Consider the following 27,416-nt stretch of genomic DNA (forward strand, 5'->3'; position numbering starts at 1 on the left):
GAGACCCATTCTAAAATTGAAATCCTTGAACACTTATATACGAAGGTTCAAGTTCAAAATGGAATCGCTCAGGGCGATTATTGCAAGCCTGGAGAATTTCATGGTATCACTGGACATCAAGGATGCTTACCTGCATGTCCCTATTTACCCTCTTCACCAGGAGTACCTCAAAATTGTGGTACAGGATTGTCATTACCAATTCCAGACGTTGCCGTTGGTCTGTCCCCGGCACCGAGGTATTTACCAAGGTAATGGCCGAAATAATTATCCCGTACTTGGACGATCTCCTTATAAAGGCGAGGTCCAGGGAGCAGTTGTTCGTCGGAGTAGCACTATCTCGGAAAGTGCTACAACAGCACGGCTGGTTTCTGAATATTCCAAAGTCGCAGCTGGTTCCTACGACGCGTCTACTGTTCCTGGGTATGGTTCTGGACACAGAACAGGATAAAAAGGGTTTCTCCCGGAGGAGAAGTCCAAGGAGTTGTCGTCTCTAGACAGAGACCTCCTAATACAAATACAGGTGTCGGTGCATCAATGCACGCGAGCCCTGGAAAAGATGGTAGCTTCTTACGAAGAAATTCCATTCGCCAGGTCCCATGCAAGGATCTTCCAGTGGGATCTGTGGGACAAGTGGTCCGGGTCGCATCTTCAGATGAATCGGCGGATAACCCTGTCTCCAAAGGCCAGGGTGTCGCGGTTGTGGTGGCTGCAGAGTGCTCATCTTCTAGGGGGCCGCAGATTCGGCACACAGGACTGGGTCCTGGTGACCACGGATGCCAGCCTTCGAGGCTGGGGGGCAGTCACACAGGGAAGAAACTTCCAAGGCTATGGAAAAGTCAGGAGACTTCCCTACACATATATATTCTGGAACTAAGGGCCATTTACAATGCCCTAAGTCAGGCTAGACCCCTGCTTCAACACCGGCCGGTGCTGATCCAGTCAGACAACATCACGGCGGTCGCTCATGTAAACCGACAGGGTGGCACAAGAAGCAGGATGGCGATGGCAGAAGCCACAAGGATTCTCCGATGGGCGGAAAATCATGTGTTAGCACTGTCAGCAGTGTTCATTCCCGGAGTGGACAACTGAGAAGCAGACTTTCTCAGAAGACACGACCTCCACCCGGGAGAGTGGGGACTTCATCCAGAAGTCTTCCAAATGATTGTACACCGTTGGGAAAGGCCACAGGTGGACATAATGGCGTCCCGCCTCAACAAACAGCTACAAAGATATTGCGCCAGGTCAAGGGACCCTCGGGCGATAGCTGTTGACGCTCTGGTAACACCGTGGGTGTACCAGTCGGTGTATGTGTTCCCTTCTCTGCCTCTCTTACCCAGGTTAATGAGAATAATAAGAAGGAGAGGAGTAAGAACTATACTCATTGTTCCGGGTTGGCCAAGAAGAGCTTGGTACCCAGAACTCCAAGAAATTATCTCAGAGGACCCATGGTCTCTGCCGCTCAGACAGGACCTGCTGCAGCAGGGGGCCTGTCTGTTCCAAGACGTACCGCGACTGCGTTTGACGGCCTGGCGGTTGATCGCCGGATCCTGAAGGAAAAGGGCATTCCGGAGGAAGTTATCCCTACGCTATTTAAAGCTAGGACAGAAGTGAACGCAAACCATTATCACCGCATATGGCGGAAATATGTTGCGTGCTGTGAGGCCAGGAAGGCCCCAAAGGAGAAATTTCAGCTAGGTCGATTTCTGCACATCCTACAGTCAGAAGGTGACTATGGGCCTAAAATTGGGTTCCATTAAGGTCCAGATTTCGGCTCTATCGATTTTCTTCCAAAATAGAACTGGCTTCACTGCCTGAAGTTCAGACTTTTGTTAAGGGAGGGCTGCATAGTCGGCCCCCGTTTGTACCTCAAGTGGCACCGTGGGATCTCAACGTGGTGTTGGATTTCCAGAAGTCGCATTGGGTTGAGCCACTTAAATCCGTGGAGCTACAATACCTCACGTGGAAAGTGGTCATGCTGTGGGCCTTGGCGTCGGCCAGGCGTGTATCAGAATTGGCGGCTTTGTCATACAAAAGCCCTTATCTGTATTTTATATGGATAAGGCGGAATGGAGGACTCGTTCCCAATTCCTTCCTAAGGTGGTATCAGTTTTTCATGTGAACCAACCTATTGTGGTGCCTGCGGCTACTTGGGACTTGGAGGATTCCAAGTTACTGGACGTAGTCAGGGCCCTGAAAAGTATATGTTTCCAGGACGGCTGGAGTCAGGAAAACTGACTCGCTATTTATCCTGTATGCACCCAACAAGCTGGGTGCTCCTGCTTCTAAGCAGACTATTGCTCGCTGGATCTGTAGCACGATTCAACTTGCACATGCTGCGGCTGGACTGCCGCACCCTAAATCTGTAAAAGCCCATTCCACGAGGAAAGGGGCTCTTCTGGGGCAGCTGCCCGAGGGGTCTCGGCTTTACAACTTTGCCGAGCTGTTACTTGGTCGGGTTCAAACATTTTTGCAAAAGTCTACAAGTTTGATACCCTGGCTGAGGAGGACCTAGAGTTTGCTCATTCGGTGCTGCAGAGTCATCCGCACTCTCCCGCCCGTTTGGGAGCTTTGGTATAATCCCCATGGTCCTTACGGAGTCCCAGCATCCACTTAGGATGTCAGAGAAAATAAGATTTTACTCACCGGTAATTCTATTTCTCGTAGTCCGTAGTGGATGCTGGGCGCCCATCCCAAGTGCGGATTGTCTGCAATACTTGTTTATAGTTATTGCTTAACTAAAGGGTTATTGTTGAGCCATCTGTTGAGAGGCTCAGTTATATTTCATACTGTTAACTGGGTATAGTATCACGAGTTATACGGTGTGATTGGTGTGGCTGGTATGAGTCTTACCCGGGATTCAAAATCCTTCCTTATTGTGTCAGCTCTTCCGGGCACAGTATCCTAACTGAGGTCTGGAGGAGGGTCATAGTGGGAGGAGCCAGTGCACACCAGGTAGTCCTAAAGCTTTCTTTAGTTGTGCCCAGTCTCCTGCGGAGCCGCTATTCCCCATGGTCCTTACGGAGTCCCAGCATCCACTACGGACTACGAGAAATAGATTTACCGGTGAGTAAAATCTTATTTATTATGTTTCATCCTTTGAACGTCCCCTAACGGCTGTCTGGACATGCGGTATAGCTGCTGTTGTCACTGTTATAGTGGGGGGAGGAAGGACACGGCGCGCGGGTAGTGCACCAGTGCCACTATAGCCTCTGCTATTTTCCCCGTGATGAAGCTGCCGAAGAGATGGACTGGCAGACGGAACTCACTAAGGGGGCCATGTACCTGATCCTGTGTGGGCACACTGGGACAGACCGGTGCCATGTTAGCCGGGCAGTATAGCGCCGCTTACCTATTCTTGTTTGGGCGCTCTAGGACAGACTGGCGCCATTTTGGCTAGCTGTTCCTGGACTGAGAACGGTTTCAGCACGCTGAGGGACGCTCTGTGGAGTTTTTGCTGGCTCACCCTCACACTACACAGGTGGGCTCACAGCAAGTATTACAGGGCTAGATCAGTGTTCTGTATCAGCCTTACTCTGTCTTTCTCCTTTTATTATTCCTACTGTTCTATATAATGTAGTGCTAGATCAGTTTACTGACTCAGCCTCTTTGTACTTGTCTCTGTTACTGAGAGGACAGCTAGTTATACAATTTGGTGGATTCGCTCTAATTTCTTTCCTGGCCAGTAAGCCAGACAAATCAGCTAAGGGAAGAGCAGGCTCAGTTGTATACTGTTCACAGTGTGGATGCAAGCTTTCAAAAGGTTGAACAGACCCAGTTGCTCTCTGTACTGCTTGCTCGGGGGCACCGATTGTGGAGAGACCGGGAGGTTCTACAGACCAGTCAATACCTCAGTTGGCCAGGAATATGGCGAACGCCATAGTAAATCTACGTTGGTCGCAGTCAGGCTCTGCCTCAGCGGAGTCTACTGAAGAGCCTCCTTGGGCTAGAAGTATGGGAAAATGCCTCTCAGATTTAGCACAGTCTTTAAACAAAATAGTGGCCTCTACAAGTAACACTCCTAAGACGTCGGCCACCTCCTTCTATAACCTTTCCTGGTGAGGAACTGGACTCCGCTGCTTTCTCTTCGGAGGAAGGTGAATTAGACCTGGAGTGGGAGGGCGCATGAGGAGGTGACTATAGGTTCTGAAGTCTGGCTGTTGATAGACGCTATAAGCCAGACTCTTAATCTACGGGAGACAGTGGCAGAGACTGGTTCATCCTCTGTTTAAGTGACAGGAGAAACAGGTTGCAGTTTTACCTTCTTTTTCGTATTTTGACGATACCTTAAAGGAGGCTTGGCTCAAGCTAGATTCCAAATTTCAGGCTCCCAAGAAATTGAGATATCTGTATCCATTTGCAGAGGAGGACACTTAACCTTGGGAAGTACCTCCGAAAGTGTATGCTCCAATTACTCTTCTCTCAAAGGCAACAGTGATCCCTTCTGTACAATCAGTAACGCTGAAGGATCCTACGAATAAGAAGACAGACGCAGTCCCTAAATCCATGTTTGCATTGTCAGGAATATCTCTGTGTCCTATCCTTGTGGGTGCTTGGGTCCTTAAGGCAGTGGACACATGGATGACACAGGTGGTGACAGGAATGCAGTCCGATGATCCATCAGAGACTATTCGGTTGTCTGAACAGATTTCAGAGGCGCTCGCATATGTAGGGGAAGCTTTACTGGATTCAGCCTCCTTACAATCGCGCGTCTCTGCATTGGCCGTGACGGCAAGGAGGCCTCTTTGGCATTACACAAACGGCAGTTCCTTTTGAAGGAGAATTTCTCTTTGGTTTGGAACTTACCGAAATTATCTCAAATACAATGGGTGGTAAGAGCCCTTTTTTTTCCGGTGGCTGCTCCAAAGCTAAATCCTATACAGTTTGCACCTTCGGACACAGGGCAGGGGCAGTTTTCAGTCCTTTAGTGGATTTTCCAGGCCACCACGCAAAAGGACTGAGGAGTTCAGGGAGCACGAAAACCAGCTACCAAACCAGCCAACAAGACTACAGCATGACTGTTCGACACTTGCTCAGGAGTACCTGGTGGTCGGGGCCCACTTTCTCCGGTTCAGGGAAGTTTGGCTCCCAGACGGTTTTTCTCTACACCCCTTCCTCAAGACTCTTTCAAGTTTCAAGCTCTTATTCAGGCGGTTTCAGCTCTTTTAGAACAAAGAGTAGTCCTTGCAGTTCCAAAACACCAACAAGATCAAGGCTTCTATTCAATTCTTTTTTCTCATAAACAAACCAGACTGTTCGTTTTGACCAATACTTAACCTGAAATGCTTAAATCCTTATCTGTATGTGGAAATATTCAAGATTGAATCCATTTGTTCAATCATCTGTGCCATGGAAACAGAGGCATTTTTGGCTTCCATCGACATCAAGGATGCCTACCTTCACATTCCCATTTGGCAGGGTCATTAACATCTTCTGAGTTTTGCAGTGGGTCCTTGGCATTTACGATTTCAAGCTCTCCCATACGGCCTTTCTATGGCCCCTCGGGTTTTCACGAAGGTTATGGCTCACATGATTGCGGTGCTGAGATGTCAGGGAGACTATATAAGCCCCTACTTAGATGACCTGTTGCTGAAGGCTCCTTCAGAGTCTACCCTTCGACTCCAATTTCAGCTCATGATAGACACTCTTCAGCAATTTGGGTGGATACTGAATTTTCCCAGTTCACACTTGTTCCCTCTCAGAGGATGGTATTTCTAGGCCTACTTTTCGATGACAAATGTCAGAGGAATTTTCTCCCATAGGACAACATCCAGGATCTATTAGCCAGGGTCAAATCTCTGTTACAGTTGCCACTGGTCTCAGTCCTCCGGTGCATGCAGGTCTTGGGCAATATGGTGGCGGCATTCGAGGCTGTGCCTTACTCCAGGTTTCATGCTCGAGTCCTTCAGTAGCAGATCCTACGTTGTTGGTCGCGAACGGGACCACATCTGGTAGACAATTGATTCGCCTGTCTGTTCAGACCTGGCAGTCTCTACTTTGGTGGCTTCAGGCCTCCAATCTGACCAGGGAGTCTCCGTTAAACCTTTGGACCTGGATGATCGTCACAACGGACGCCAGCCTTGTGGACTGGGGAGCTGTATTTCAATTTCACCATTTTCAAGGTCTCTAATACAGGTGGGAGTGTTCACTTCAAATCAACATTCTGGAATTGAGAGCGATACGATATGCACTACTGCAGATACAGTCCCTCGTCCAAGGACATGCATGCAGTGAGCATTCAGTCGGTCAACACAACAGCAGTAGCCTATATCAACAAACAAGGCGGAACTCGCAGCTGGAAAGCCATGAGGGGAGTATCGCATATTCTCACTTGGACGGAAAACTGGATTCTAGCCATCTCTACGATATACATTCCAGGAGTGGAAAACTGGGAAGCGGATTTCCTCAGTTGACACACTGTTTATCCGGGAGAGTGTGAACTTCACCAGGAGGTATTTCTATTTCTGGTGTCTTTTTGGGGCAAACCAGACATAGATCTCATGGCGTCTCGATTGAACAAGAAACTCCAGCGATATGGATCCCGATCCCAGGATCCTCAGGCGGTTCTGATAGATGCCATGACGGCTGCATAGACATTGTCTCTGATACGTATTTCCACCTCTTCCTTGTAATCCACGTCTGCTTCAACACATTCAACGAGAAGGTCTTCCAAACATTCTTGTGGCACCCAATTGGCCTCGGCGAAAGTGGTACACTCTTCTTCGCAGCATAGTGACCGTGGACCCTTACTGTCTGCCGCTGCGACCAGACCTCCTCCTTCAAGGACTTTGTCGCCACCATGATTTACCTTGTCTGGCTTTGATGGCATGGTTCCTGAATCTTTCCATATTAAGGACTAAGGGCCTGTCTGGGCTGTGGTGAAGACATGCTTCAGGCTAGGAAACTCGTGACTTCTAGGATCTATCACAGGGTTTGACGTATTTATATAGCCTGATGTGAAAAATGTGGGGTTCCTGTCTGTGTTTTTCGCTTGCAACGTCTTTTATTTTTCCTTCAGAATGGGCTAAGGGTCTTAGCCTGTCTTTTCCGCTTTGTCTGTTCTCTTTCAGAAGAAATTGGCTGTCCTCCTCCCAGAGGTTCAGACTTTTCTACAAGGTGTCCTGAGAATTCAGCCTTCATACGTTCCTCCGGTCCCTCCGTGGGATCTGAATTTGGTTCTTACGGCTCTTCATCATGCTCCTATTGAGCCTTTGGTTTCTGTCGAGTTACTCTTCCTTACTCCTAAGGTGGTGTCTTTATTGGCTATTGCGTCCGCTCGACATGTATCAGAGTTGGTGGCGCTTTCAAGTAAGCCACCCTTGTTGGTTTTGCACGACGACTGAGTCATCCTACGTACGAAGCATTCCTTTCTTCCGAAGGTTGTTTCGGCCTTCCACATAAATCAGGACATTGTACTTCCTGCATTTACACCGGATTCTTCATCCGCTGAGGATCGTCAGTTGGCTTTATTGGATGTTGTCAGAGCTTTACGCATTTACTTAACTCGTACGGAGTCTATTTGCCGTACGGAGTCTATTTGCCGTACGAATTCTTTATTGGTTCTCATCGACGTGCCGAAGCGAGGTTGGCCAGCCTCTAAGAACACTATAGCTTGTTGGATTACTTCAGCTATCCGTCAGGCTTACATGTCTTCTGATGTTCCAGTTCCTGATCCTCTGAGTGCCATTTGACTAGGGCTGTTGGGGCCTCCTGAGCGGTTCGCAGGGATGCCTCTGTTGAGCATCTGTGTAGGGTGGCAACCTGGTCGTCTGTGCATACCTTCACAAAATTCTATTGTTCCATACTTTTGGTACGGGGGATGGCTCTGTTGGGTGTCTGATATTACATGTGGCCTGATTTGGAGTCAGACATCTGCGACTGATTCTCTGTATGAGCCTGTTTACTAGTTTATGAGAGAATCCACCATGTACGATGAACAACCATGGGCCTGCGTGTGGAATGTCGTCCCTTCCGCTGTTTTACTGTCTGCAGCAGCAACTGTCATCGTTATCTGGACATACTGGGTGCAAGAGATCTGTCTGAGACAGGAGTACCATCTCTGTTCGCCCATACTGAAACCTGCTTACACACCTACAACACTCCCACTAAACAAAACAGTTCCGTGCGTTTCCTTGATGACCAAGCAGAAACATCCATGTCACGGAAAGAGTGTTCTGATCAACCCAACTGCACTTGCAATCCCTGTAGTGTGTATGCCAGATCCAACACATGCACAGATTTCTTTCTACAGAACATGTGCACCTATGTGTACCTATTCTACAGATCTACAGGTGACCTGGAAAACATGAGAATGAACTGTTAGGGGTCCTTTAGGACCGGTTTGACCATCCATGATCTCTGGGGTACATTTTCTAAATATGTATATATGAAAAAGAGGAACAAAATACAACTGTAATAGGTAAAGTGGCCTACAATAATAGCAAGCACAATGGGGGTAATTCCAGGTTGATCGCAGCAGGATTTGTGTTAGCAGTTGGGCAAAACCATGTGCACTGCAGGGGAGGCAGATATAACATGTGCAGAGAGAGTTAGATTTGGGTGTGGTGTGTTCAATCTGCAATCTAATTTGCAGTGTAAAAATAAAGCACCCAGTATTTACCCTGCACAGAAATAAAATAACCCACCCAAATCTAACTCTTTCTGCACGTTATATCTGCCTCCCCTGCAGTGCACATGGTTTTGCCCAACTGCTAAAAAAAAATCCTGCTGCGATCAACTTTGAATTACCCCCAATGTCCGTAGAATAACACGGCAAATGCCAGAAGGGCGCGTCTAGTCATACAGAGAGCGGGGCTGGCTGAGCAGCGCAGTCTCCCGGGTGTCTGCTCGGCTGCCCGCCATTGTTGGGTGCCCTGTGCTGCATCTTACACTCAAACAGAAAATGCACTTCACGAGGCGACACTTGTATGTGTGTGTGCAACTGGGTCTGTATACAAAGCATAACAAACTTGGCCAGGAAAAAAGCAGCGACCGCTGCATCTTAGCACTTTGTGTACAGATAAAGACTCTGTCGCACACAGAAATATAAAGTGTCACATTTATCAGTAAAGTACCATGAAGCTGTTTTTTTCCTATCCACCTATGACTAATGGGCCCTACACACTGGCAGATAAAACAGAACGATATGAACGTTCTCGTTCATAAATGAATGAGAATTCATTCATATTGTTCTGTGTGTAGGCACCAACGATTAAATATGCGCGGCCCCGCGCTCGTTAATCGTTGGTGCCCCGTCGCTTGAGCATGCAGGTCAATATGGACGAAATTGTCTATATTAGCGTGCAGTGCTATGGAGCCGGGTGACGGCGGGAGTGAAGAAACTTCACTCCCGCCGCCGGGTCGCCCTTCGGCCGTATACGCCGTCTGGCAGCTCAGCGGCGGATCGCTATGTGTGTAGGGCCCATTAGTCACATTTTCGCAACAAAGATCAGAAAAAGGACTGTTTAGCGCCACTACAGAAATTGTGTATGAGAGCATTTCTGTATGACTATATCCTGGTTGAAACCTAGAATAACATGGCTCATGTGAAAAAGTAAAGGCCTACAGTTATTTCTAAATATTTATGAACTGTCATTCAAAATATTATTTTGGGGATATAATGGGTAAACCAGGCATACCCAACCTCGGTCCTCAAGGCGCACTAGCAGTGCAGGTTTTAGGGAGATCCAGGCTTCAGCACAGATGATTAAATCAGAATAACAGCTATTAAGTCACCTGTGCTCAAGCATGGATATCACTAAAACCTGGACTGCTAGTGTGCCTTGAGGACCGAGGTTGGGAATGCCTGAGGTACACAGTGTAATTTATCTGTCTGAAACAATAACTTTTACTACTGGAGCAGTGGTTCGCAAACTCCGCCCTCAGGATTCAAAACAGGTCATGTTTTCCAGGTTATCTTGCAGATGCACAGGTGTATTCATTACTTACTGAAACATTTACAAGCAAAGGTGGAGCGGATTATTTCAATTGTATTTTGTAAGGAGATCTGAAAAACATGAACTGTTTGGGGTCCTGAGGACCAAATTTCAGAACCATGCACTACACTAGAGCCGTATTTTTACTATGCAGTGTGCTCACACTCAAGTGCCTGTACTTTTATGTTTCTCAGTGGAACACCTGCAATTAGTGACTGAGTGAACTGAGGACATACTAATTATTGGTGGAACTAATATGTAATCTGGTTTCATACGTTTACCATGCAGCAAAAAGACACACAGACCTCATAACACCCTAATTAATGTATAATTTATCATGGGGCCACACCCTTTCCCAGTGACCCAGTTTCTAGCCACACCCACTGATCGGCCACACCCCTTTGCCACAGGTTGAAATGCTCATCCTGATGATCAGCACAGCATGTAGACTGAGAGTGTGTGTGGAGCTCATACTGGCTGCCCTGTCCGCAGGGGAGACAGGAAAATGTAACCTCAATGAATAACACAGTGGGAGAGAATGTAATCTTGCCACTGATGAAGTCTCTTATCTCCTTTCCAGGTTACAGCTCTGTAGTAGCAGAAAATTCTACAGATACTGCACTTAGTAATAGCAGCCAGTTACAATCAAGCCAGTCTGTGATTCACAACCCACCAACAAGCACTGCGTGAGTACAGCTCAGATTGCTAAGTCACTGACCATCTGTCCCGCCCTGTCTTTTATGTGTTCATCTTCCCAATAAGTATATTATGCCCTTCCACTGCTTTGTGGGGAGGCTTAAATATTGTATTTCTAACATTCCGTGATTATTCTTTAGATGAAATGTGTCTATTTCATTGTTATGTTTTTGATACATTCAGTAACATGGTGTTTAACACTTATACAGTGTTGTGGGAGTAATTTTTTATTTTAAATAATGATTCATTTTGTGAGATCGGTATAACCCTTGCTGTTTAGCACAACCTGTGACTTAATTAGGCCTGTAATATATTATCCCTATGTTTAGCAGGATCCTGTTGTAGCTTAAAGTAACTCTCTAACCTTTTGATCAAAGGATGTGTGTTAAACACATCATATAAGCTGCTGACTGCAGTATCCTGAGGCAGGTAGGAGATGGATGGATCTATTGCGCACTAAACTGGTGATGCATTCTAGTGACAATATAGCAAATAAAGACTAATTTCCAAATAAACACAAGCAACATTGAATTATTTTATTCAACATAGAGCTATTTCATTTTCATTATTTGCTGCTTAAGGATAGTTTGTTATGCCCTTTGGTTTACAAGTGACCTTGTCGAAACCTATTGAATTATTATTCTACAAAAAAAGTGTCTTATTTGATAGGAAAGTGCAATTTTAGAATGTTGATTGTAGCTCTCCTTTTGTAGGTACTGTGTTAATGCCCTCCAGATGAGAGAGAGAAATGGCTTTGTCTGTTGTAAACTCTTCACTGTGAAATTTGTTTTTCCTTTCTCTTAGGAAAGAGACAAACAGTATCTCCCAGCCATCCAACAGCAGTAATACCAGCACTGGGCCCAGTTTACTTATACCCTTAATTGTAAATCCTCCTAGTTCGCCAACGCCCAGCTACAGTGACCCTAAACCCAGCCAGCCATTGCTGAACGGGCCACCTCAATTCAGCTCCATGCCAGAAATCAAGGTGACTTATTTTGCTGCCTCCTATAACATGTGAATACCTATATGAAATTAGACCTACTTTAAGTGGAAATGTTCTTTGTAACTGTGTTCCTAGTCTGGTCCACTGTAGGACATGGGGAGAAACAAGCGTCTCAATGCAGTCTCCCTGCTTACTGTGAATAAAACTGTAAAGCCAAGTTGTTTACTATACAATACGCAAATCTCTAGCACCCTCATAATGTGACTAATTTCCCCATTCTTCTAGGCACCAGAGCCTTTAAGTACACTGAAATCTATGGCTGAACGGGCCGCTATTGGAACAAGCTTAGAAGATTCAGTCCCTCTCATTTTGCCTGAACGGGGTAATTATTCCGATTTCTATGTGCTGTAAATAGATGGTATTTAAATGTTATACCATTATGGTCTGTCTTGTGTTTAAAGTTTTGTAGCAGACTATTTAAGTTCTACTGTACAATATGCAAAAGCCAATCAAGGCTTGCCAAGTCAGTGTTGTGGGGTGCTGAGGGAATTAATACCGTTTGGCCGTCTACTGCATGTCCCTGACTGCAGTGCTGCTGACTTGGGCGGGCAGTGGCCATCTTGCAGCTTCTAATTGGATGGTCAGGGTCCTGACTGGAGCTGTACCCGCACACACTGTTACTGCACTTGAATAAAACCAGTTATCCTAAATCAGGCCTGGCCAACCTGTGGCTCTCCAGATGTTGTGAAACTACACATCCCAGCATGCCCTGCCACAGTTTTAGCATTACCTAATAGCAAAACTGTGGCAAGGCATGATGGGATTTGTAGTTTTACAACAGCTGGAGAGCCACAGGTTGGCCAGGCCTGTCCTAAATGATGTGGGATGCCCCATTACTCATGTGTGGCTCTGACCCCTGCATTACCTACTTGATAATACAACCGAGGATTTGATGAGTTGATTTTGTTTGCTTATTAGCCAATTAACATGATAGTGAGCTCATTCATATTCTGTGTTAACTTGAATCTCGAGCAACATTTCAGTGAAAACCCAATCAAAAGTTGTTCAGTAGTTCTTGAGTTTATCGTGAGCGTACATACCAATGAACAATTTTATTAGATAGATGTAAACTGGGTGTGTCTGAGCATTCCTTGTGGGGGTTGCCTGCTCCCTCTTCCCTCCTGTGTATATACAGACTGTCACGGCTGGTCTTTTATTGGTGGTGGGGCATTCAGATGCGTTTGAATTCTCCTGCACCTGGGTTTCTAAAATTCTTCTGTTGTCTCTTACGCTTACATTTGTGTTCCTTCTAGAAATCTTGATCACTACAACCACGGCGCAGCCTCCTGCTACTCAGCCCTCAACACAGCTTTCTGAAGTGAACATCCCGCTTTCATTGGGGGTGTGTCCTCTGGGCCCTGTGCCCCTCACCACAGATCAGCTTTACCAGCAAGCAATGGAAGATGCAGCATGGCATCATATGCCTCACCCGTCAGATTCAGAAAGAATACGGTATATGCTAATGCATGCTTTATAACGGAATGCTATTGAATCAGAATCCGATCAGTTACAAGTGATACTATATTTGTTGTTGTATCAGTTACATGTTTAGTAACTACACATGGTATCTTTGCTATCGTCAGTCACATGTATGTTTTTAATGATTCTTTTCCTGAACTTCCTTTATTTGCATATACTGTTCTTTAACAGGCAATACCTCCCACGAAATCCGTGTCCAACGCCCCAATATCATCATCAGATGCCCCCGCCTCACTCAGACACCGTAGAATTCTACCAGCGACTCTCCACAGAAACACTCTTCTTTATCTTTTACTATCTGGAGGTATGATGCAATACAAAGGGCCATGATATTTATATGCACAGTATTTGTCTCCTCCATTCTTCCTGTAACGGAAGAAAAAATGTTTAGTAACGTCACCGAATGAGGGAATATTTTGTGCACTCTGTCACATACGTGGAAAGAATAGTAACTGGGATGAAGATCAATGTCCTCTTGTTTATATTAGGTGTGTGTTTTACATCGCCCTCCTGTGCAGAGTATGTCACTGAGAAATGTTATAACTGTTAGGAATTTTAGAACCTATACAGACTCTGTTGGTACTCTAAATCCAACTGCTTTAGATGGTCAGACCACCGTGACTTGAACATGCTAGCTATCTTTCAAACACATTTAGTGGCAATAGATTTGGAGTGGGTACATACAGACCACTGCCACGGTATTTGTGCGATTTTACAGTGTTTCAGAACAATTTTGGCATCAAGGAAATGTGTAGCTGTGTATAGAGTCTGCTTCTCGTTCAGAAAACTGTTTAAGTACCATCATATGGGGGCAGATGTATTAAGCCTGGAGAAGTGATAAAGCAGTGATAAGTGCAAGGTGATAACGCACCAGCCAATCAGCTCCAATATGTAAATTTACATATTGGAGCTGATTGGCTGGTGCGTTATCACCTTGCACTTATCACTGCTTTATCACTTCTCCAGGCTTAATACATCTGCCCCGTGAGTGTTTTCCAAGTGTTTATTTAAATATAGAATGGAGTCATTTCCAATGACTTATCTTCCTCACTGGTATCACAGATCCCTATAATGTAGGAGTGTATTCCTTCCACTCCCAGTTTCTCACTTGAAATAACCCTTTTATTTCTTATTAAAGATTTTCCCTACATTATACCAGTATGTTATGATGGGGCCTTGTGGTTGTATACACTGACATTGGTATAGCAAATAATAGTCTGAAGTTTAAGCAGGTTGCCCACTATTGGACAACCCCCATTGCTTAATGCCAGAGGTTCTCAAATACATTCCTCAAGGAATCACAATGGTCCGGTTGCTAGGTATATCCATGTCTCAGTACAGATGGTTAAATCAAATTGACTGAGTTGCTAATTAAGTCACCTGTGGCCAAGCATGAATAAACTTAAAACCTGGACTGTTGGGGTGCCTTAAAGAGTGCGTTTTGAGAACCCCTGCTTTGTTATGTTCTGTCGTGTAAGGATCTCCGGGACCACCACCCCACACACTCACTGTATCCAGGAGCCAAATTGCCACTTACAGAAGTGCACTCTTGCCTAAACTGGGCTGACTGGATTGAGTAATGTAAACGGCAGTGGCGGTCTTCAGGCCAGGTCCTGGCTCAGATAACAGCTGGTATGCCAAGGGAGGAGGGAGTGCTCAGAAGTGGGCAAACCTTCTAATGTCAAAGATTAAAAATAATTTGCTACAAAATGTTTTGTATGAAACAACAAGTAAAAAATTAGTGCCTTGAAATAGGTTTCTAATGATGATGTAAAATGTACAAATGTATACCGTCGCCTATCTGTCAGCGATTAATTGGTTTCCTATGTATAGATGGGTTGGGTATGGGTGACCGGCGCTTGGGATCCTGCCGGTCACCATACCGACGCCAGAAGCCCGGGGTGTGGTGGGGTTTGATGAGCGCAACAAAGCCCTTTGCGGGCTCGGTGGCATGCTGTGCTTGCACACAGGTTCTATTCCCACTCTATGGGTGTCGTGGACACCCATGAGTGGGAATAGTCCCTGACAGTCGCCAAGCCGACTGTCAGGATTTTGTGTCTGCGATATGTAGTGACCGTTGACATAATTACATCCCGTATAGATAGTGTCTAGATACAGTCAATTTGTTGACCCCATATGATGGACAGGTATAAAGTAGACAGTGCTTAAAGTTGACATGACAATGATTGACACAATTTTTTTTTTTTTTTTTTTTTTTTTTGGTGCACGTGTTTTTAAACTCTTGCTTCATTTACCATCTACATGGACTACCACTGGGGGTAAATTGCATTTTGCACCTTGCGGGAAGCATGGTGGGTCTATGCTTGCACTAATTGTGGTCACATGATGAAACATAGAAAATGACATGCAAAAAACCTTTAAAAAAAAAAAAAAAACTTGTCTACCTATTGACCCTGTCAACCTAACGCATGTCAACCATATGGGACTGACTCGCTTTCTGTGGCGGATTATTGTTCTATATTCTGCCATCCCTAACCACTTCTGCAGATAGTGATTTTTATGTGTATGTTGCATTATTAATCTCTAATGAGCATAACGTGTGCTTCCAGGTGTGCGACTGTATATAAAAGGAAACCATTACCTAGATTTGTAGTCTCTGTATAGGCACACTGTAGTGGGTTTTCTATTTTGTGTATAATTCCCTTGCTCCTTATGTGCAGGTTTGGCAGTTTGTTTCTATAAAGTATCTCTAGTTTTCTTAGCCAGTCTAGTTATGTACAAAGCCTATGTAACTACAGATGGATCCGGTATGATTTACCGGTGGTCGGGATGCTGGCTGTCAACATACCGACTTCGGAATCCCGGCCGCCAGTATGCTGGCAGCATGGGGCAAACGCAGAGAGTCCCTTTGCGGGCATGCTCGGTGGCTCGCCACAGGATCTGTTACCACTCGATGGGTGTCGTGGACATCCACGAGTGGGAATAGTCCTCTATTGCCGGCTGTCGGGATTCCAGCAGCAAATTAAATGAATCTCCCACAGATGTGTTCTCATACGGGTGTGGTATGAGTTGCCGGCGGCCAGCATACCAGCGCCGGGATCCCGACCGCCGGCTAGCCGACAGCGGGGCGAGCACAAATGAGCCCCCTGCGGGCTCGCTGCACTCGCCACGCTGCGGGCACGGTGGCTTGCTATGCCATCTATTCTCCCTCCAGGGGGGTCGTGGACCCCCAAGAGGGAGAAAAGGTGTCTGTATGCCGGCGCCGGAATACTGTGCGCCGGGATCCCAACAACCGGTATACTGAATGCCACCCTCCTCGTACACCTATGCATGTAGTGTGACATGCCTGGCTTGGCTTACATTCTATGCCATGGGTAACGACTCCTGGACTTCTGTACTGAATTTGCCATGTTCGCATTGTAGCGACATAGAATCGTTCAGTCAGATTGTTTATTACCAGTTATTTATATCGCGCACGCACATATTCAGAGAATATTTGGCCATTCATATCAGTCCCTGCCCCATTGGAACTTAGTCTATATTCCCTACCACATGTACAAGCACACACATTCACGCTAGGGTTAATTTTGTTTGGAGCCAATTAACCTACCAGCATATTTTTGGATGGAGCGCCACGATGAGTGGAGCATGGCAGCTACAATGCCAGTGTAAGTATCCAGGGCACTTGTGCATTGTAGGTTTGTCACATTACTGGTGCGAATAAGACCCATATTTTGTGCAAGTGTGTGGCAGGACGAACAAGCAACTTGGGGCCTAATCCAGACCTAATCGCAGCAGCAAATTTGTTAGCTAATGGGCAAAACCATGTGCCCTGCAGAGGGGGCAGATATAACATGTGCAGAGAGAGTTAGAGTTGGGTGGGGTGTGTTCAAACTGAAATCTAAATTGCAGTGTAAAAATAAAGCAGCCAGTATTTACCCTGCACAGAAACAATATAACCCACCCAAATTTTACTTTTTCTGCACATGTTATATCTGCAGTGCACATGGTTTTGCCCATTAGCAAACAAATTTGCTGCTGCGATATGTCTGAATTAGGCCCTTAGTTGGGGCTATTTGGTGCAGTTTCAGGATAGGTGTATGCGGACACATCTGTATGAGGAATTTTATTTTCTTCTTAAGAAGCACTTTGGTTAGGGTAGCATAGAAAAGCATTCTCTATACGTAGATACAGTGACTGCTATTCGGTAGCAAAGGCACTGCTCTATGATCGCATGACCTGGAGCAATCTGTGGCCTGATGCTGACGTAGCTACTACATCTGTGTTCACCACGTGCAGTCTTACTAGATTTCCTCTCTCCTGAGCATATGGGACCTAGAAGAACTGCTGTAATAAAAACTACTCTGCTTTAATTATGTGCTAGCTTTCCTCAATTAGCTGTGTATTTACATGGCTGGTGTGATTATTGTTCACATCCACTACATGGTGAAATAGTGATGGCTTGGGGAGCATTACAACAGCCTCTTGGTGGTGTCCCAGGTAAATGGAAAAGCCTAAGAAGCATCGCTATCTTGCTGAGGGTCTGAGATGCCTATCCACAGGACTAAAGTGGTTTCTGGATGGTCTCTGCACCAGATCCATCATAATTTGAGTACTTATTGCAAGTAAAGACACAATGTGACATGAACATATAGCAAAGACTGCATATTAGGAAGGTGAATAATATATATGAAATAATAGGAGTGGTGCTAATGTTTAAATCTGTTCACTGGTTTGTCGCACTCTGGAGCAGGACAGCATGTTAGGAGCGAAGCTTAGCAAGCAGCATTAGATGATGGCTAAGCAAATCTGTGCGGGAATGCACTTTGTGGATTGGTGGGTTCATACCCAGGGATGAGGCAGTAATGTTACAGAAACTGAGGTGACCGCATTCTTATAGGCCCTACACACTGGCCGATTTTTTGAAAGAGAACTCGTTCATATCTTTGTGTGTGGAGGCTCCAGCGATGAACGATGCGCGTCCCCGCGCTCGTTCATCGCTGGTCCCCCGTCGGCTGTACATGCAGGCCAATATGGACAATCTCGTCCATATTTGCCTGCACTTCAATGCAGCCGGGTGACGGGGGGAGTGAAGAAACTTCACTCCCCCCGTCACTGCCCCCCCGCTGCCGGGTCGCTCGTCGGGCAGCTCGGCGGCGGGTCGGCCAGTGTGTAGGGCCCTTCAGAACACCCTTCTAATGATGTAGGAAGAGCTTCAGTAGGTAAAGCCGGTGGGCGGGATCCCAGCCACCGGTATGCCGGCAGCAGGGGCGAGCCAAGGACACCTATAGTGGGAGAAAATCCTGTGGCACTGGGATTCCGGTGTCTGTATTTCACTGCTAGTCGGGATTCTGGCGTCGCCATTGTGACGTCCGGGATCCCGACTAGCAGTATGGTGACCGCTTCCCTTTAACACACCTCAACTGATTTGCATTTGATTTTTGTGTAAAAATAATCACTACTATAAACTAGAGTAATAGCCATCTGTACTATGCATGCCAAGGAGCATCGACTGCTCTAGAGGCTCAGTGATATCCACTAAGGCTGTTTGTTTTTTCCCTTACCTTTTTTATTTAAACCAATTTTGCTTCTACATTTCCACAATCCCTCTAGCAGTATGTGTGGAATAAGTGCCTGTGCTTCCTGACATGTACTGTACAATCCCACTAGCAGTATGTGTGGAATAAGTGCTTGTGCTTCCTGACATGTACTGTACAATCCCACTAGCAGTATGTGTGGAATAAGTGCCTATGCTTCCTGACATGTACTGTACAATCCCACTAGCAGTATGTGTGGAATAAGTGTTTGTGCTTCCTGACATGTACTGTACAATCCCACTAGCAGTATGTGTGGAATAAGTGTTTGTGCTTCCTGACATGTACTGTACAATCCCACTAGCAGTATGTGTGGAATAAGTGTTTGTGCTTCCTGACATGTACTGTACAATCCCACTAGCAGTATGTGTGGAATAAGTGTTTGTGCTTCCTGACATGTACTGTACAATCCCACTAGCAGTATGTGTGGAATAAGTGCCTGTGCTTCCTGACATGTACTGTACAATCCCACTAGCAGTATGTGTGGAATAAGTGCCTGTGCTTCCTGACATGTACTGTACAATCCCACTAGCAGTATGTGTGGAATAAGTACCTGTGCTTCCTGACATGTACTGTACAATCCCTCCTAGCAGTGTATGTGGAATAAGTGTCTGTGCTTCCTGACATGTACTGTACAATCCCTCCTAGCAGTGTGTATGGAATAAGTGCCTGTGCTTCCTGACATGTACTGTACAATCCCTCCTAGCAGTATGTGTGGAATAAGTGCTTGTGCTTCCTGACATGTACTGTACAATCCCACTAGCAGTATGTGTGGAATAAGTGCCTGTGCTTCCTGACATGTACTGTACAATCCCACTAGCAGTATGTGTGGAATAAGTGCCTGTGCTTCCTGACATGTACTGTACAATCCCACTAGCAGTATGTGTGGAATAAGTACCTGTGCTTCCTGACATGTACTGTACAATCCCTCCTAGCAGTGTGTGTGGAATAAGTACCTGTGCTTCCTGACATGTACTGTACAATCCCTCCTAGCAGTATGTGTGGAATAAGTACCTGTGCTTCCTGACATGTACTGTACAATCCCTCCTAGCAGTGTGTATGGAATACGTACCTGTGCTTCCTGACATGTACTGTACATTCCCTCCTAGCAGTGTATGTGGAATAAGTACCTGTGCTTCCTGACATGTACTGTACAATCCCTCCTAGCAGTGTATGTGGAATAAGTGCCTGTGCTTCCTGACATGTACTGTACAATCCCTCCTAGCAGTGTATGTGGAATAAGTGCTTGTGCTTCCTGACATGTACTGTACAATCCCTCCTAGCAGTATGTGTGGAATAAGTGCCTGTGCTTCCTGACATGTACTGTACAATCCCTGTAGCCCTCTTGAAATAACTGTATCTATATGGTCTTTGTCATTTAGGGCACTAAAGCACAGTATTTAGCAGCTAAAGCTCTGAAGAAACAGTCTTGGAGGTTTCACACCAAATACATGATGTGGTTTCAGAGACATGAAGAGCCCAAGACAATAACAGATGAGTTCGAACAGGTTTGTGTCTTTCAACACTGCAATTGAGTGGTTCCCACAGACAATGATGAATTGACCTTCATATTGTAAACCTCTTAAAACCCCCTAACCGTCTATAGGGTTGTCTTCTCCTACCCCTGCCGTCATCCTACGGCGGTGTTACAATTTATAGGATAGTTATTTTAGAATTTGTCACCAGGTTTAATAATTTCCTAGTACATGGTACTTTGTGCAACTCTGGGGGATATTCAGTTGTCCCCGAAGTGTGCCCGCCGGCATCACTAATCAGGGACTTCTCTTCACCTGGAGGCAGGCAGTGAAAAATCTGCGATAACCAATCCTATTGGCCCTGTTTCTTTCGCAAAAACTTGTAGGTCTGGGGAACGTATCCTGGATCCTATGTGTTATTGCGAAAAACATGGGGTATAACTGAATATCCAAATGTGATATAACCCCCCCCCCCCCCCCCCCCACACTTTTTTTTTTTTTTTTTGTCTGAAAATTGAATATCCCCCAAAGTGTTCTTTTGTAACACCTGTTTGACAGGCAGAGTGCTGTGAACATTTTATTCTGCGTCGACCTGTCAAACTACAGCATGCACTACAGTATGTATTGTGTAAAGTTTGTGCTTTGTGACAGGTTCTTGGTTGCTCTTTTAATAATTTTAGGCTAGTGGTCCAGTTGGTGGACCTTTCTCACTTAGCTGCCGATATGTGGTGAGCATGCACTGTCATTGCCTCAGCTTCTCAAAGATGTTTCCTATAACCAGTTAGTAAACGGTCCTTGATCAGGGAGCAGCAGAAAGAAAACCGACAAGTCTCAGGCAGCATATGTACTCGTACAGTCTGGTGTTACATCAGTACAGCGCCTATTGGAGATCCCAAAACAAAGATATAATTTATATAGCGCCGTAGTGTTCTAAAGAGAATCATTCACAGTTGTGCATTATATTTGTGGTTTACTGTATTTGTTTTTAATGTCTACCACTTGTATGGCGCTGCATACACCTTTTATCACCTGATGATAAAGTCATCCGTTCTTGTTCCATTGTTCTAAATTCCCTACCACAAACACACAATGGGGTACATTTTTGTCAGATGTTAATTAACTTACCATTGTGTGTTTGAACTGTGGGTAGAAACCAGAGCACTCAGAAGAAACCCATACAAACTCCCTAATTGGGCTCTGGTTGGAATTAAACCCATGACCCCAGTGCTGTGCAACTGCAAAGCTAACATTATGCTGATTTCATCTCCCAAGCTGTAAATGACCTAGAACTACAGTATATGCTTAAGACTGTGGCAGTTTCCCAAACTCTGCCATTACCGCCCATGCTTGAGTCCAGGTGGTTAAATCAAATTGACTAAGGTACTAATTAAGTCACCTATGTTATGGCTATCCTTAAAACCTGGACTGAAATGGCAGAATTTGGGAAACTGGGTTAAAAGATCTCTTTAGATTTTCCAGGTATACGTACATATTACTAGAGGATTCCTCTTTATAATGCCACAAAAGTATATTCAAATGTATTTCATTATGATGCCAACTTCTGAAATGCCAGGTTATTTTGCATGTGGGGGTTTATGATTTAGCATTGCTAAGTTCGCAGTTTAAGAAACCAGGCCCGCTTCATCAGTCTACATTTAATGCATATGAGAAATATGTCCAGGCTCTACAGTAATTGGTGTATAGCGTTCAGGTACACCACTTTTGCATATTATGCTTTATACGATTTGTGAAACTAAAACCCTCCATTCTTCCTTCTGCAGGGGACATATATTTACTTTGACTATGAGAAATGGGGCCAGAGGAAGAAAGAAGGATTCACATTTGAATACCGTTATCTGGAGGATCGTGATTTACAATGACCTCTCAACACACTCTGCCTTCCAGTGTCACGTGGGCAAGCCGCAACCGGGGGGAAAAGAGGGGAGGGGCAGAAGTCTCTTCAGTCTCATTCCCAAGAAGAGTTGGGAGGAGGGGAAATTTGGACAAACACTTTAATGCATGCAGTTACAAAATTCTATTAAAAATGGATTAAGATTGTGCGTGATGGTGGAGAGCAGATGAGAACGTGATATACACCTGACATCTCACAAAGACCCTCTTCATTTTTCAGAAGGCTACAAGGGGTGAAAATGTCGACAGTCAATTTTTAATGTATTTGGTTCAAATTTAAACGAAAAAAAAAAATGAACAAAGTGCATAAAAGTCTGCAAGAGGAAGGAAAATTTGTTCTTCCCCCTCCTGGATATTTCTGCAGGCGGGAAGTTTTCGTCCCTCCTTCCTAGAGGGATTTCTACTGGCTGCCATTTGTTTTTGTTTTTCTCTTTAAAAAAAATATTTTTTTTTATTTTGTCCTTTTTGGCAGATACTGGATCTTATTTTTTTTTGTTTGTTTTGATAACAAGTGCATCAAGGTTTAAAGTGTTTTTATTTTTATTTTTTTTCCCCCCTGCCACTTACCCTCTCCCTCTCCTATCCTCGATACACGTATCTGTACCGATGGAATTAATGGTATGGAAAGCTGGTTTAAAATATTTTTCGTAACCTATTTTCATTTTGGAAAATATTTATGAATAAATAGTTTTATATGATGTCTTCTCATGCAAGAATATTAATGTGGCTCATATTCTTTCCAGCAGATGATTACAGGTTAAAGCGAAAAATATGGTACGTACTGTACAAACGGTAGCCCCATTATGTGTCCTTTCTCAAACTGCACAATGCTGATTGGCTGCGATTATCTTCCCCCCCCCCCCCCCTGCTTATGGTTGCCTACTGTAGTCTCTTAGGGTTTATATGTGTAAAAGCTGATTAGCAATTACATGAATGCGTCTATTGTTACTGTATTATAAGTAGGTAGAGCTGAAATAACAAAGCAGTCTCTACTGTGCTGGCTTCTGCAGAGTGTGCTGTAAGTTGATCTGGCATCTATTTTGAAATAATTAAACTCATTGCTTAGCAAAACTCTATACAGCAACACCACTGTAATACAAACTGGTATAGATGTACATTTATATCGGATGAACAAAATATATTCACCTTAACATTTACCTGCCCCCTTATCCACTCTGATTGGTGGATGGCCAGTGTGCTGCAGCCACATGATGAATAGCTTGGAAGTAGGCAGAGGATGATGCTCCCATGTATGTAAAATACAAGGAGTGGGTAGGCAGGATTCTCTGTCTGCCTCTCAGCTGCCACACATTCATGTTATGTATGGATCAGCCACTAATCCACCCCCCCGGTACCATGTTCTGAAGCAGGCGATGTGTTCTGGGACCATGTAAAATCATGATACCACAGGCAGAATACTCTTAAATTATAATGGAGCATTGCTATGACTAGTATCCTCTTTATGTACTGTTGTATGGGGACTTTATGCCTCTTACTATATACAAACTACATTACTTGGAGAAAATTAGATTTTAAACCTACCGGTAAATCTATTTCTCCTAGTCCGTAGAGGATGCTGGGGACTCCGTAAGGACCATGGGGTAAAGACGGGCTCCGCAGGAGATAGGGCACCTAAAAAGAACTTTGACTATGGGTGTGCACTGGCTCCTCCCTCTATGCCCCTCCTCCAGACCTCAGTTAGAGAACTGTGCCCAGAGGAGATGGACAATACAAGGCAGGATTTAGCAATCCAAGGGCAAGATTCATACCAGCCCACACCAATCATACCATGTAACCTGGAACATATGTAACAAGTTAACAGTATGAACAAACGACAGTAACGGTCCAAGACCGATGTCAACTGTAACATAACCCTTATGTAAGCAACAACTATATACAAGTCTTGCAGAGTTTCCGCACTGGGACGGGCGCCCAGCATCCTCTACGGACTAGGAGAAATAGATTTACCGGTAGGTTTAAAATCTTATTTCTCTGACGTCCTAGTGGATGCTGGGAACTCCGTAAGGACCATGGGGAATAGCGGGCTCCGAAGGAGGCTGGGCACTCTAGAAAGATTTATGACTACCTGGTGTGCACTGGCTCCTCCCACTATGACCCTCCTCCAAGCCTCAGTTAGATTTTGTGCCCGGCCGAGGTTGGATGCACACTAGGGGCTCTCCTGAGCCTTTAGAAAGAAAGTATAGAAATTAGGTTTTTTATTTTCAGTGAGACCTGCTGGCAACAGGCTCACTGCAGCGAGGGACTAAGGGGAGAAGAAGCGAACCTGCCTGCTTGCAGCCAGCTTGGGCTTCTTAGGCTACTGGACACCATTAGCTCCAGAGGGATCGACCGCAGGCCCAGCCTTGGTGTTCGGTCCCGGAGCCGCGCCGCCGTCCCCCTTACAGAGCCAGAAGCAAGAAGAGGTCCGGAAAATTGGCGGCAGAAGACATCAGTCTTCACCAAGGTAGCGCACAGCACTGCAGCTGTGCGCCATTGCTCCTCACACACACTTCACACTCCGGTCACTGAGGGTGCAGGGTGCTGGGGGGGGGGCGCCCTGAGAAGCAATAATAACACCTTGGCTGGCAAAAATACCACAATATATAGCCCCAGAGGCTATATATGTGGAAAATACCCCTGCCAGAATATAGGAAAAAGCGGGAGAATAGTCCGCGGAAAAGGGGCGGAGCTATCTCCTGCAGCACACTGGCGCCATTTTTCCCTCAGCTCCGCTGGAAGGAATCTCCCTGGCTCTCCCCTGCAGTCTACACTACAGAAAAGGGTAAAAAAGAGAGGGGGGGCACTAAATTTAGGCGCAGTATACATTTATATAGAAAAAGCAGCTATAGGGGACATAACTCAGTTAGTCCCTGCATTATATAGCGCTCTGGTGTGTGCTGGCATACTCTCACTCTGTCCCCCCAAAGGGCTTTTGTGGGTCCTGTCCTCTGTTGGAGCATTCCCTGTGTGTGTGTGCGGTGTGTCGACATGTTTGATGAGGATAATGATGTGGAGACGGAGCAGATGCCTTTAGAAGGGATGTCACCCCCTGCGGGGCAGACACCGGAGTGGATGAGCTTATGGATAGAAATGAGTGCACGTATAGACTCCTTACATAAGAAATTTGACGACATGCCAAATGTGGGACAGCCGACTTCTCAGCTCGTGCCTGTCCAGGTGTCTCAAAGGTCATCAGGGGCTCTGAAACGCCCGCTACCTCAGACCGCAGACCCAGATGTCGACACTGATACTGACACCAGTGTCGACGACGATGAGTCTAACCTGATGCCCACTAAGGCCATTCACTGCATGATTGAGGCAATGAAAGAGGTGTTACACATTTCTGATATAACTACAGGTACCACTAAAAAGGGTATTATGTTTGGGGAGAAAAAACTACCTGTAGTTTTTCCCCCATCAGATGAATTAAATGAAGTGTGTGAAGAAGCGTGGGCTTTCCCTGATAAAAAAAATTGGTAATTCCTAAGAAGGTACTAATGGCGTTCCCTTTCCCGCCAGAGGATAGGTCACGTTGGGAAACACCTCCTAGGGTGGATAAAGCGCTCACACGTTTGTCTAAAAAGGTGGCACTACCGTCTCCGGATACGGCCGCCCTCAAGTAACCTGCTGATAGAAAGCAGGAGGCGATCCTGAAGTCTGTATATACACACTCAGGCATTATACTTAGACCAGCTATTGCGTCAGCATGGATGTGCAGTGCTGCCGCCGCGTGGTCAGATAAACTGTCAGAAAATATTGACACACTAGACAGAGACACGATCCTGCTAACCATAGACCATATCAAAGACTCAGTCTTATATATGAGAGATGCACAGAGGGAAATCTGCCGGCTGGCATCTAAAGTAAGTGCATTGTCCATTTCTGCTAGGAGAGGCTTATGGACTCGCCAGTGGACAGGAGATGCAGATTCTAAAAGGCACATGGAAGTTTTGCCTTATAAGGGTGAGGAATTATTTGGGGATGGTCTCTCGGACCTAGTTTCCACAGCAACGTCTGGGAAGTCAGCATTTTTACCCCATGTCCCCTCACAGCCTAAGAAGGCGCCGTTTTATCAGGTTCAGTCCTTTCGGACCCAGAAAAACAAGCGTGGAAAAGGCGGGTCTTTTCTGTCCAGAGGCAGAGGTAGGGGAAAAAGGCTGCAACAAACAGCAGGTTCCCAGGAGCAAAAGTCCTCCCCCGCTTCTTCCAAGTCCGCCGCATGACGGTGGGGCTCCACAGGCGGAGCCAGGTACGGTGGGGGGCCGCCTCAAGAATTTCAGCGATCAGTGGGCTCGCTCACAGGTGGATCCCTGGATCCTTCAAATAGTATCTCAGGGGTACAAACTGGAATTCGAGGCGTCTCCACCCCACCGGTTCCTAAAATCTGCCTTGCCGATTGCTCCCTCAGACAGGGAGGCGGTGCTAGCGGCAATTCACAAGCTGTATTCCCAGCAGGTGATAATCAAGGTACCCCTACTTCAACAAGGCCGGGGTTACTATTCCACACTATTTGTGGTGCCGAAACCGGACGGTTCGGTGAGACCCATTTTAAAATTTGAAATCCTTGAACGCATACATAAAAAAATTCAAGTTCAAGATGGAATCGCTCAGGGCAGTTATTGCAAGCCTGGACGAGGGGGATTACATGGTATCCCTGGACATCAAGGATGCTTACCTGCATGTCCCAATTTACCATCCTCACCAGGAGTACCTCAGATTTGTGGTACAGGATTGCCATTACCAATTCCAGACGCTGCCGTTTGGACTGTCCACGGCACCGAGGGTATTTACCAAGGTTATGGCGGAAATGATGATACTCCTTCGAAAAAAGGGAGTTTTAATTATCCCGTACTTGGACGATCTCCTAATAAAGGCGAGATCCAAGGAACAGTTGTTGGTGGGAGTAGCACTATCTCAGGAAGTGCTGCACCAGCACGGCTGGATTCTGAATATCCAAAAGTCACAGCTGGTTCCGACGACACGGCTACTGTTCCTGGGTATGATCCTGGATACAGTCCAGAAAAAAGTGTTTCTCCCGGAGGAGAAAGCCAGGGAGTTGTCATCTCTAGTCAGAGACCTCCTGAAACCAAAACAGGTATCGGTGCATCACTGCACGCGGGTCCTGGGAAAGATGGTAGCTTCTTACGAAGCAATTCCCTTCGGGAGGGCCGCAGGTTCGGCATACAGGACTGGGTCCTGGTGACCACGGATGCCAGCCTTCGAGGCTGGGGGGCAGTCACACGGGGAAGAAACTTCCAAGGACTATGGTCGAGTCAGGAGACTTCCCTTCACATAAATATTCTGGAACTAAGGGCCATTTACAATGCCCTAAGTCAAGCAAAATCCCTGCTCCTACACCAGCCGG

The 27,416-nt window shown here is 45.8% G+C and overlaps 2 protein-coding genes across 10 annotated transcripts in view; one reads left to right on the forward strand and one right to left on the reverse strand.

Moving 5' to 3' along the window:
* Positions 1-22,749, forward strand: part of CNOT3 (CCR4-NOT transcription complex subunit 3) — a 179,882-nt gene extending 157,133 nt beyond the window's left edge. For all 9 annotated transcript variants that reach the window (XM_063942857.1, XM_063942854.1, XM_063942863.1 and 6 more), the window contains exons 13-19: positions 10,513-10,618; positions 11,433-11,613; positions 11,857-11,953; positions 12,885-13,083; positions 13,282-13,414; positions 20,048-20,173; positions 21,922-22,749. In XM_063942857.1, the coding sequence (XP_063798927.1) occupies positions 10,513-10,618; positions 11,433-11,613; positions 11,857-11,953; positions 12,885-13,083; positions 13,282-13,414; positions 20,048-20,173; positions 21,922-22,020 (941 nt within the window). In that variant the 3' untranslated portion in view covers positions 22,021-22,749. The remainder of the gene's footprint in view (positions 1-10,512; positions 10,619-11,432; positions 11,614-11,856; positions 11,954-12,884; positions 13,084-13,281; positions 13,415-20,047; positions 20,174-21,921) is intronic.
* The window catches only part of LENG1 (leukocyte receptor cluster member 1), a 123,463-nt gene continuing 109,434 nt past the window's right edge, over positions 13,388-27,416 (reverse strand). Inside the window, exon 4 of the mRNA XM_063942870.1 lies at positions 13,388-13,476. Coding sequence (XP_063798940.1) covers positions 13,395-13,476 — 82 coding nt within the window. The 3' untranslated portion in view covers positions 13,388-13,394. The remainder of the gene's footprint in view (positions 13,477-27,416) is intronic.

Source organism: Pseudophryne corroboree, chromosome 10, assembly GCF_028390025.1.
Source record: "Pseudophryne corroboree isolate aPseCor3 chromosome 10, aPseCor3.hap2, whole genome shotgun sequence".
NCBI classification, from domain to species: domain Eukaryota; kingdom Metazoa; phylum Chordata; class Amphibia; order Anura; family Myobatrachidae; genus Pseudophryne; species Pseudophryne corroboree.